This window comes from Mus caroli, chromosome 6 (genome assembly GCF_900094665.2).
Source record: "Mus caroli chromosome 6, CAROLI_EIJ_v1.1, whole genome shotgun sequence".
Taxonomy (NCBI): Eukaryota; Metazoa; Chordata; class Mammalia; order Rodentia; family Muridae; genus Mus; species Mus caroli.
Window position 1 is genome coordinate 121,581,792 of NC_034575.1, and position 12,002 is coordinate 121,593,793.

General features: G+C 42.3%; 1 protein-coding gene and 1 non-coding gene across 2 annotated transcripts in view; both read left to right on the forward strand.

Annotated features, from left to right (window-relative positions):
* The window catches only part of Ano2 (anoctamin 2), a 322,617-nt gene that overhangs the window by 161,361 nt on the left and 149,254 nt on the right, over positions 1 to 12,002 (forward strand). Inside the window, exons 12-13 of the mRNA XM_021164190.2 lie at positions 2,575 to 2,586; positions 2,800 to 2,907. Coding sequence (XP_021019849.1) covers positions 2,575 to 2,586; positions 2,800 to 2,907 — 120 coding nt within the window. The remainder of the gene's footprint in view (positions 1 to 2,574; positions 2,587 to 2,799; positions 2,908 to 12,002) is intronic.
* On the forward strand, positions 6,547 to 6,653 carry LOC115031351. The gene has a single exon (XR_003836992.1). It is a non-coding gene; the product is annotated as a U6 spliceosomal RNA (small nuclear RNA).

A 12,002-nucleotide genomic window follows, 5' to 3' on the forward strand; every position in this document is an offset into this window, starting at 1 on the left:
CTTTCTTTCTTTCTTTCTTTCCTCTTTTCCTCTCTCTTTCTTTTTTATCCCAGTGAGATGTTACCTTCCTTAGCTTGACTTTCTCTGATGCTCCACTCAACATGATTTACTCTTTCTGTCTTTCTTATTTGTCCCTAGTATTATTAATTTCTTCCTGATACTTCATCCAGTTAAAGATAAGCACCATGAAAGGAGTGCCCTTGTTCATAAGATCATCCTGTAGCCTCAGTGTCTGGAAAGGAGAACCAGGCATGGAGATGCTTGCTAGGCCCATGTTGAAGAACTTTGTTGAATGAATCTCTATAAAGAAAAACCATGGGTTTGAAGACTTGATCAATCTTAATGTCAAAGAGGGAATAAGGGCATCCTCAAGTAGGAACCAGCAATCAGGGTCCTTATTTGGGAAGTTAGGGGTATAGATCAGAAATGGCAAGATGTCTAGAAAGGCCTGGTAACTGGAGGAGGCAGCCAGGGGTGAGAAGGCAGAAAGGGACAATCAAAACAAAACAAAACCACACACACACACACACACACACACACACACACACCAAAATTAAAAAAAAAAACCCAAAACAACAAAAACTCCAGCTGCTAGATCAGGGTGGGCACTGATTGCTTTTTCCTGTCCCCTGGGAAGCAGTGGAGGAGTCCTTGTGGAGAGCTGACTAAAGGATGCTGTTGGGTCCAATGTACTGTCCTTCAGTCCTGACTGACCTCAGATCACCCAAGTCCCATCTGAGTCTGGCTTGAAGCCTTTGTTTAGGCCAACTCCCGAGGAGGCTTCCAGATGGAAACAGCTTCTGGAAAGACTGTATATTTGTGGAATTTGGCATCTGATCTGCATCTATGGAGTTTATGCTTAAGGACTGTTATGTTGACCTGCCTATGGCTACATGGGCTCTATTCTGATTGGCCCATGAGCTCATTTGCTCAGCTGTTGAGGGAGTCCAACACCTCCTCAGGTCTGCTTGGGCAAACAGGGAGATCCTTATGTGATCTGCCTCAGCTGAATAAAAGACAACTGGGCTCTGCGTGCTAAAAGGCTGGGCCTCTAAATGGAAAGATGTGGCTTGAATTGGGGTGAGGTGGGTCACAGCCACAACCATTGTGAATCTAGAGGTTGGGATCATCTTTCCTGTCATCATGGGAGAGCCCAGGACTTTCCCTTAATCCCTTTACATGAGGAGAAGAGCTCCTGGGATGTGGCAGGGGTTAGGATACACATTACGGCACGCAGCAGATGGTGCTGCAGCTTTTAATTCTGATCTTCCATTGGAGTAAGAAAGAGGCAGAATGAAGGGGTGCCATGGTGGAAAACTTCAACCTATATTTCCCAATGTCTTCCACCAGAATCCTAATTGTTGCTGTCAGAGCTGTTCTGCATGAAAGGGTGAACTCAAGAATATTGGAGAAGTGTCTTTACCAGAGCTCTTTCTGGTACTTTCAGTATGCTCTCAGAGAGTCTCAGAAGGGTGATTTCTTGGGAGACGTTATCCTGGAAGTCTCCTTTTCGCTGGAACTCTCTTGGAGTGCACCTTAGGAAATACAGCATTGGAGAGCTGGAAGTGAGCCTCAGCTACAGTTAGAGACCTCCACATGCTCTGTGTGCTACCAGTCATTGTGGGAAACAAAAGAATAGAAAACAGATAGTCAGTCCTTCGAAGAGAACACGATGCTTGNATGGGTCTAGTCAGAGGGAGAGGGTAAAATGTGTGATGTAAGCTATATATCTGTAGGAATTTGGAGAAGAACTTGGCTGGTGGTTCATCGCAGTAGTTAGAGGACTCCTGGAAGGGACTGTGTGATGTGGGAGGCCCCAAGAAAGCACTTAAATAGCATTGCCCACCATGATGCTATGCTCATTGCCCACCATGATGCTATGCTTACTAGCCAGAGGCTAGTAAGGTGTCTAGCAGTTGGCCTCTAGTGTCTCTGACATATAGGTGGTTAAGTGCTAGGTGAATAGCACAATGCCCTGCACCTGAATTTGTGCTTAGGGAACATCAGAATGTGGGCAAGATCATGAAATCCTCATGCCTTCAGAGTTCATCTTGAAGCTAGCTGTTGTGGGAAGGCCTAGAAGAGAGGCTTGCTGCCCTCCGCTACGTCCCCTATAAAGTAAGCTGTGTCCGAAGTGATTTGATAATGATCCTCTTGATTCATTGGGAGTTCTTTCTTATGCCTGGTGATTGATAATGCAGGTTGAATTGGCAGAATAGCTTAGTGACATATCAGTATTTGCATGTTGCTGTATTCACCAATGAATTGCTCATCTATNCTGCTCAGACAAGTCCAAACAATGAATTTTAAGATATACTCCACGGCCATTGATGTTATTGGATATCATTTTAGCATGCAGAATCATGGCACAGAGTTTTGTTGCTTCTCCAAACTCCCAGCTGTGNGCCAAAACCCTTTCTATTAGGAACTGGGTTCCTTGTAGGTGAGCTTGAGGCTTAAGGGCAGGGGCCTCTGCCAGTGTCATACTGTTCTGCAAAACATGTAGCTTCTGGTTGTATCAGTTTTCCAGTTAACATCTTTTCTCTCCTTTTTCAACACCGGTGCCAACCCCAGGAACGTTCCCAGGTTTGGTTCTCAGTGTGACAATAAGTGTCCTGTGTCTCACAACATTGTGTCCTTGTTATAGAGTCCTTGTAATTGTGTCACGTGGCAATTCATGTCTGATGATGTCCATTCCTAAACCCAGTTCGATGTATTTGTGGTGTCTGGTTCTCATCCACAGGCCCAGGTCACTCTCCATCCTGTTTACTAACTCTGTTTACTGACTCTCTGGTGTAGGAACACTCGCGGCCTGAATATGAAACCAAAGTACGAGAGAAACTGTTAAAGGAGAGTGGCAAGTCAGCGGTTCAGAAGCTGGACGCAAATTCACCTGAGGATGATGAGGTGAGAGGGGCTGCTCATAGCCTTTGTTGCTGTTAGTGCCTGTTGTGCTATTTGGGAATCTTAATGATGGGACACTGGCAGCAAAAAGAGTGAGCTTGCACAGNATGGAATGCNTGCTTGATGTCTGTGATCCTCCTGTAGCCAGAGTCCCTCATGGCAAGTAGATCCACTGAGGTCCTTGTGGTACGACTGTGTGGACAAAATGGGAGAGCATGTCAGAGAAGAGAAAACCCATCTCAAGGCCATCCTGTGGACAGCATTTCCTAAGTCCCCACTACACTATACTATACTACACCCTCCCTGGATTCTTGTCCTAAGTGCTGCTGTCCTAAGTGCGCTGTCTTCACATTTATCCTCGTGAAAAATCTACAAGGCTGGTAAATGATATGAGAAGGAAAGCTGATGAAGAAAAGGTATAANTAAAGATGACATCAGTGGCTAGTAGTCTCACAGNCAATACATGTGACTATGCCAAGAGTTCTGACCTTTGCCTCTGCATTTAACCATCATGCCACACTGTCCTCTGAATGCACTGGGGAAATCAAAGGATAAAGCAGAAAATGGTCCTTAGGACCCACAGGGGCAAATGCATGCCTGTATTTGCTTGAGTTAGTTACATGGTGCTCGTACATTTCATTCTTCTGGGTAGGCCACAGGAAGAATGCAGTGTTAAGCATGTTCTCTTTCTGAACTTAAGGAATTGTAGTGATTTGTGAAAACACTTGGTGTATATGAGTGTGTGTGTGTGTGTCGGGGGTGGAGGGGGTCCTCCTTGGCAGTACCTGTCTCTGAGTGCCACCCTGATTTTAAATCAAGATCCTGTGTTTATATCATTCCTAAATCTGATTTCTGGGGAAAAAAAATCAACAAGAGTGAAAAATCTGTTGTTTTTCAATGTGTCGTTTCTTCATCCTGGATATAAATTCAAATTTCATTATATTTTATATTCTTTAAGTTGCAACCATTCATGTTAACATGCAAATTTATGCAAATATGAAAACAGAAGAATGTGGTGTTTTTGAGCCCAGAATACTAGCATTAAGAGAGAGAGAGAGAGAGAGAGAGAGAGAGAGAGAGAGAGAGAAAATAAGACTTAAATAGAAGGGGGTGGGGGTCTGTTATTTTTTTCCCCTTCTTTATACTAAGAGAGAGCCCAAGAACATCAATTCTTTGGAGAAGAGTGAATTTGGTCTCAGAAGTCTAATCATCACCGCCACCTTCATCACAAGCCACTCTCTGCAACTTTCTTTCTTACTACAGAAAAATATACAATGAATCATTTTATGGACATCACATAGAACTTTTATTGAACCAGTGGCTCATTACATTTTTAAAAACAATTCCTTACTATTTTAATTACAAATACGTGTGGACATGTGTGTGAATGCAAGTGTCTTCAGAGGCCAGAGGTGTCTGGCCCTCCTGGAGCTGGTGTTACATGTGGTTGTGAACTGCCTGACGTGGGTGTTGGGAATCCAACTTGGTTCCTCTAGAAGATGAGGAAGTGCTCTTAACTGTGGAGCCATCTCTGCAGCCCCTGACTCATTTAATTTTAATTCCATAGACGGGAACACCAATGAGCTGGAATTGTGTACAGTGGGGNTGTGGTTCTAATATAAATATTGCTTGAATATATATGCATGATAGGTCAAATGACTTTCGGGAACTATGAATAATTAAAAAACATCTGAATGCATTATGAATGATGCATATGTTTATGTTGTAGCATTCAGCATCTCTTTTCATTACCCTGTCGAGAATGCAAAGTTCACGGCATCTAATGCCTTATGGGCAATGGGAGGAAATGCGTTTCCCAGTGCACAGTGTGAAATAAACATGGCCTGTGCTTGATTGTCAGGATCCTTCTCATGTTCTTTTAACTCTGATAATATTGTAACTGCTTCTTCCTTTGCTATAAATCTAACCATTGATGGGTGGTAGTAATGGTGGACATGTTGCTGCATTTATATCTAAGGAGAGGATGCTCCTCTTGTCTGGAGGAAATAGTTGTGGTCAGCCTTCACTGCAGAACATGCACTGGGGCATCAGGAGTATGAGGTGGCTATGGCAGGCATCTGAGGAGNAGACTGGAGTTAGGAACCAAGGTCTAGCTGGGCTTGGATACCCTTCTCTTACCCCAGTGGTTCACCTGGACAGCCACCTCATGGGTACCCTGAGACTCCATCTTTTGCCCAGACCNACCTTCCTCTGGAGTGATAAAAACCCTCCCGGCTTACTGAGGCTCAGATGGGAACTTGCTAAGACCGAATAGTTCTTTGTCAGGGAGCCAGCCATTGGTTCTGTTTAACTCAAAGGCCCACTTTTTTTTTCTTCATTTAAAAAGTTTGAACATATCATGTACATTTAAAATGGAGATTTAATTCTCATACTTTAAAGTTCACCCTGGTTTGATCTGGACCTAGTGACATATACAGGTTTGGGAGGCAGAGGCAGGAGGATTAGGAGTTGGAGGTCACCTTCCTCCAGTGTTTAATGAGCTCCAGGTCAGCCTGAGCTGCACAAGACTTAGTCTTTAAATACCAGAAAACAAAGCAGAGCCTAAAACTCACCCATTCAGTTCAGTAGCTTTCAATACCAGCATGGATTTCTGCAGCTGTTCTCCACAATGCATCTTCAAAGCAGTTTTATTGTTTCAACTAGAAATCCTGTACCCAGCTGGGAATATAGCTCATCGGAATGCTTGTCTAAAATGTACAGGTCCCAAGGTTCACTCCTCAGCACCGCAAAGCAAAGCAATACGAAACAGAACAAAACCTTGAATAATGTTTTTAAAAATGTCACCATACCCAGTTGCCAAGCTGTGGAAAATAATTAACTTTTTTTTTTTCGGTGTCTTGAGATCTGCTGTTCTGGAAGATTCCTGCAAATGGGATCACTTAACATGCCGTATTTAGCTTTTCACTTTAGAAAGTGACCCACATCATAGCTTATATCAGCATCTCATTTGCTTTTATTGCTAAACAGTGTCCCATGCTTGGCATTGGTTCATTTTATTTACCTGTCCATTGATTGATATAGATGTTTGAGTGGTCTTCATTTTTCCAATTAATTATAAATTCTCATGCTATGAAGATTGGTGTCTGATTTTTATTTAGCTATGCATTTATATTTTCATATATGTGTATATATCTAAGATAGGATGACTGGGTGATATGTTAAGTTTGTGTTTGGTATTTTGAAGATGTTATTTCCCAAGGTGGATGCATTATTTTATATATTCCAACCTTGTGGTAAGTGGCTATGGCCTGTCCACATCATACAGATATCCTGTGTGCTTTAACTTTACTCACCATACTGATAGGAAGTGGTATTTCATTGCTGTTTCGATTTGCATTTCTTTAATGAGTAATGATGACAAACATTTGCTTCTATGTGATTGGACATTTCTATGACTTCTTTAGTAAATTGTCTGATTAAATCCTCCACCTATTTAAAAATATGGTAATTGGGTTTTCTATAAAATTATGGGTTTTGTTTTTGTATATTCAGGATGGTAGTCCTGTATCAGATAATGTAGTTTATGTTTTATTTTATTGATTTTTATATTTGAATCATATGTTATCTATTTTTCTTTTGTCAGTTGTACTTTTGTATCATTGTGTAAGAAATCATTGCCTAGTGCTCGCTTCAGCAATACACACACATTCTAAAACTGGAATGATATAGAGATTAGCATGGCCCTGTGCTAAGATGACACACAGATTCATCAAATGTTCCTTATCTTAAAAATTATTGCCTAACTCAATGTCATGAAGAGTTTTAAGTTCTAATGCTTATACATACATAGGTTTATGAACATTTGGGTTAATTTTTGTATGTGATATAGAGAATCTAAATGAATTTCTTGCTTATGAATACTCTGTTGTCTAGTAAAGGAATATTTTGCTTATTGAATTGTTTTGACATTCTCATAAAAATTAACCTACTATAAATGTCTGATGTAGACAGTCAGATCTATTCCACTGATCTACATGATGTTGGATAAAAAGAGTAAGAATGGAATTCTCTTGTCCTTGATCTTAGAAGAAAAAAATCATCTTTCATCTTTAAGTACATTGTTAGCTATATCCATTGATTAATAAAAACAATAAATTTCCCCAACAACAATGAATATCATATTACAATGACACTCATTTGCAATGACTTGTCCATATTATACTAAAGTGTTAANGATGTATCCTTTTCGAGGAGGGCCAGCATAGGGAGGCCAAGAGGTTAGCACAGTCCAAGTCAGAACCTGGACTGACAACACTGTCGCCATGCCCCTACTGGGGCTCTCCTTTGCCCTTTTATCACAAGGGGAAGTTGGACATTAGAGCCTCTGCCCTGCTGAGAGTTGGTGATTGTCTTCGCTCGTGGTGCCATGATGCGGTGTCTCATCAACCCATCATAAAAACGGGATCGCCCATTATGTAACTTTCATATCGCTAAGACTGGATGAAAGTTCACCCAAGTCCTTCTAAACTTAGCCTATGCATCCTTTTCTTAAATAAACTTTGTATTCTGATATAGCCTGGAAGCAAACTCATTCTACATAGAGCCGTGGAGAGGACCATGACACAGGAACTAATTGTAAAGGTGTTAGGAGAGGTGGTGCTGAGGCAAACAGGGGACCCTCAGGTGAGGAGAGATTAGCAGCAGTTGGGAGTGGCCACCACTTCCTGCTGGAAGGACAAAAAGTAGGGTGGCACCATCAGAACCTGGAGTCATGACCAACCCAATGGGAACTAGAACCCTGCAGGGAAGGCAGCCCCCCTGAAGACACAGTTAACAGCAGAGAGAGCACTGGGAAGATTTACCTCAAAACTCCCAAGGCTTCAGATTTCTCCCAGAACCTCCCACTAATACAGTATAAACAAAGGTCAGTCAAGAGGTCATTCTGGGAATCGTGGGTTTTAGAAATCAATACCCTTCAGCAGGGAGCAGAGATGCGTGTGGTGGGGTGAGGGGGTTGGGTATCACAGTAAGGGTAGGTCTGAGAGCATGTGTCAGAACACTGGTATGAAAGACCAGTCAATATGTTGATCTGGTTCTAAACTCTGTAGCCACAGACCATGCACATCTGGGCCCTGGCCTGGATGCCAAGGTGGGAGATCATTAGAAACTAGAGAGTTAAACNTTTGGAGGAAACACAAGAATGCTCAACACTAATATTATGAATGGATACATTAAAGAATCACTTATTCAGACTATNCCCAAGCCATTGAGCAATTAAGAATATTTATGTAAGTGACATAGAGAAGAGAGAGTGGGTGTGGGGATGGGGGACTTTAAAACAAAATCCTATTTAACTAGGTGCAGGAGTTACCTCCTAAAACTTGTCACCCAAATATTTACTAAATGTGGTTGCAGGACCCATCCCCCAGCCATGTCTGGCACTACCTGTGATGTCCTAGGCCATGAATATTTTATGGGGAAACCCTGAAACTAAGGGGACCTGGGCCAGGAGGAGGCACATGGACAGACAGGTGTTAATTTACTGTTCTGTGTACCACCCTGGGGACAGTTATTTCTAAAGAAAGATCATCAAAAGTTAAGGCATTGAAACATTTACGACATGTGCCTCTGGCAACAAACAACAAACCTGTGGAATAAATTACTCAAAAGCGTACAGCCTTCAACATGGCTGGGGCAGCAGCACCCGGAAGCTGAATGACTAGGACACAGGGTGGAGGGNCCTGTCTGACTCTCTTACTGTGGGCCAAGGTGGAATGCATTCAGATTTCCATGCAGGCTCTTGATTGTTGAATGCTCTACAGCTCAATGATCCCCTGAGCCCTGTTCTGAAAAGTTAATTACTATGTGAGGGTCAAAACAGAGTAAGATATTTAGTTTCTTCTTGGGGATTAAGAAGGTCTCTCATTGGCCTCTGAGAAAGAGACTCAGTTTGCCAAAGATTGCCATAGAGAAGAGAGGATGAAGCCTGAGACTGGATCTGTCTGTGAGATCTTTCCCTTTCTGCCTGCACCTAACGTCTTTCCTCATCTTTCAGATCTGAGTCTCTTGGGGATTTTAGGCATTAAGGGAGGTCTGAATCATACTTCTCATCTAACTGGCCTTATGCACTGAAGGATGATGGCCTCCGACCTGAAGGACATTTGAGATAGGATCAGTATCTATGACTCTTAGACCTATCCCTGAGCTCAGTGGATAAGCTCTGATGTCTTAGGAGCCTGGGGCAATTATCCCGCTTCTCTTGAGATTCTTCATAGTTGGTGAGGAGGATGTGGCAGCAGTGTCAATACCAGGCTGACACGGGAGCTTATACAACAGAACCNTTACTAAAGGCTGCATCCTGGTGATTTTATATACTAACTGTTTCTCATTTCTATTCATATTTAAATGTTTGATTTTGGTTCCGGCTCTTCTTTCTCATACTTTCTTATTCTGTGACTCTCCTCTGTCATCTCTCATGGAGTGTGGCTTCCACTTCTCACCTCTGGAACCATTTCCACAGAGAATTTCTAGCCAAAAGAAATTGCTTCCCAAAGATGCAGAGTGATAGATGGAATAAAGGAACTGAATGAGGGTGGTCAGACCTGTTTGGTTATAGTGTGTGTGTGTGTGTGTGTGTGTGTGTGTGTGTGTTCCCTGGATCTGAACTTAGAACTGAATTGTTTACCCATTTTAGTCATTGGTGGGCTATGCATAACTCCATCAGGTAAAAAGAAGGCTGGGGAATGTAGTCCTTGGCAGGGAGCCTACAAGCCACAGAGCCTTGCCACCAAAGAGATATTCTCTTCCTCGGTGGGAAATGGTGAAGGGAATAGAATGTGGTGATGAGACGGGTTCAGATTTGAAAAGGCAGCAGGTGATTCTGACTGACTGTTACCTCTTGAGAGTCTCTTGTAGGAAATGAGAAAGGAAGGAATGATCTGGAAAAGGGACATGCTGTTATAAATCTGTGAGTGAGGAGAGGTCCCCATGCATTCGTGGGGTCTCCACAGTTCCTAGCTGGCTCCTTCAGGAAGTACATCCCCTTCACTGAAGCTTGGGACTGACANTTTCTGAACAGGGTTCAATGTCATTTTGAGGCTATAAGTAAAATAGTATTTGTATTAATAAATTTGTTCTTTGAGATTTCATANATGTTTATAATGCATTTTGGGTTATCCCCATTATCCCTCTCACTCCATACAAATCTCTTTAGTATATTCATGTCTTGTTTTGTGTCCTACAGAGTTTAGAAGGACCATCAGTATGATCCTAGGTTTGAAACTACCTCTTAGAGCTTGGAGGGACACCCGTGGTTACTTATACACATGGATACTATGCCTCCCTGTCTCTCAGGATCTTTNGTTGCCATAATTCAGCAGTAAGTGCTAATGCCCATGAGTACCACCCCCATCCATAGCTGATTATTGGGCAGACCCAGTTCATTCAGACCCAGCACCAATGAACACTGCTGTCATGTGTTCACTTCCTACTTGGAAGATGGCATCTTACAACCCTCTTCCTGTCTTCTGGCTCTTACATTCTTTCTGCTCTCACCCATGCAATGTTGTTGAGCCTAGTGAGTTTAATTGTAGCCTTTCTTTGTGCTTATAAGCATAGATATTTGAGTCTATGTTAGTTTATCCAAATAGCCATAGGTGATTCCCTCTCTGGGGGATACCAAACCTGTCAGTCAGGAGAATTCTTTTCAGGTTTATAGTAGTTGGCATGTGTTGCCTCTTGTGGAATGGTCCTCAGATAATTATAGAGTCATTGGTTACCTCCACTACAGTCATGCCATTGATGCAGCAGTGGGCACATCTTGCCTGGAAAGTTGGTGTTTGCCTTAGTTTGGATTTTACTGNTGTGAACAGACACCATGATCAAGCCAACTTGCATAAGGACATTTAAGTGGGACTGGTTCAGAGGTTCAGTTCATTATCATCAAGGCTGGAGTAAGGCAGCATCTAGGCAGGCATGGTGCAGGAGGAGTTGAGTGTTCTACATCTTCACCTGAAGGCCACTAGAAGACTGACTCCCATGTGGTTAGGAGGAGGGTCTCAGTNCCCACCCTCATAGTGACACACTTCCTTCAACAAGGTCACACCTTCTCCTACAAGNCTACNCTCACTCCAACAAGGTCACACCTCCTGATAGTGCCAATCCCTGGGCCAACCGTATTCAAACTACCACAGTATTGTAGTTCAGAGAGTTCACAACTGGGTAAGAAGTCTGGTCTGTTACTGTCCCTGCAGTCTGAATAGTGCTGGCACTCTACAGGCTAGGCAGCAGTGTGCAGTTCCCAGCTTAGTTTCAGTTAGATTTCTCTAAATCTTGCATCCATGGTATGTGGTGGTTTTAGCAATAAAGTCATATCAACTAGTGGTGATGGTGAAATGGCAAGAGCCTGTATTGTTTTGTGGCATTCTGGGGCCATTGCTGGCCAACAGTTCATATGGAGGTATCCCTTATCTGTCACTATGGTTTTTGTTTAGGGACTCATTACTTCTAGGGTCATCATTATGTACTCTAATAGGGTGTTTGCCTCTAAATTTTTAAAAAATTGGGCAACTGGATTGATTTCCAGGTGGCTGTTTCATAGCTTGTTTATTTAGATTAACTGTCTCCTGCCCTCTTTTTCATCTCCCCATTCCCCAACTCCCTTTCCTGTTTGAACAGTATTCCTCAATCCACCCTAATTTTACCTATGTGGCACTCCCATCCCTTAAAGGAAGTCTTCCAAATGCCTCTTTCTAGTTTCTTGGCTTCCATAGATAATCCAAGTTAAACACAAAACTAGAGTCAATACTAGGATCTACACATTTGAGAGAACATGTGGTGTTTGTCTTTATAGGCCTTGTTTAACTTGCTCATTGTAATCTCATTCAGTTCCATCCATTGACCTGTAAATTTCATTTTTATTTATAGCTGAATAAAATTCCATTGTGTGTGTTCTACACTTTATCAACCCATCAATTGATGGATATCTAGGTTTATTTCATTTTCTAGCTATTGTGAATAGAATTGCAAAGAACACAGATAGCAAGTGTATCTGTAGGATATAAATTTGAGTATATACCAAGGAGTGGTAAGGTTGAGTTGTATAGTAGTTCTGTTTCTTCTTAGGAACTTCCATGTTC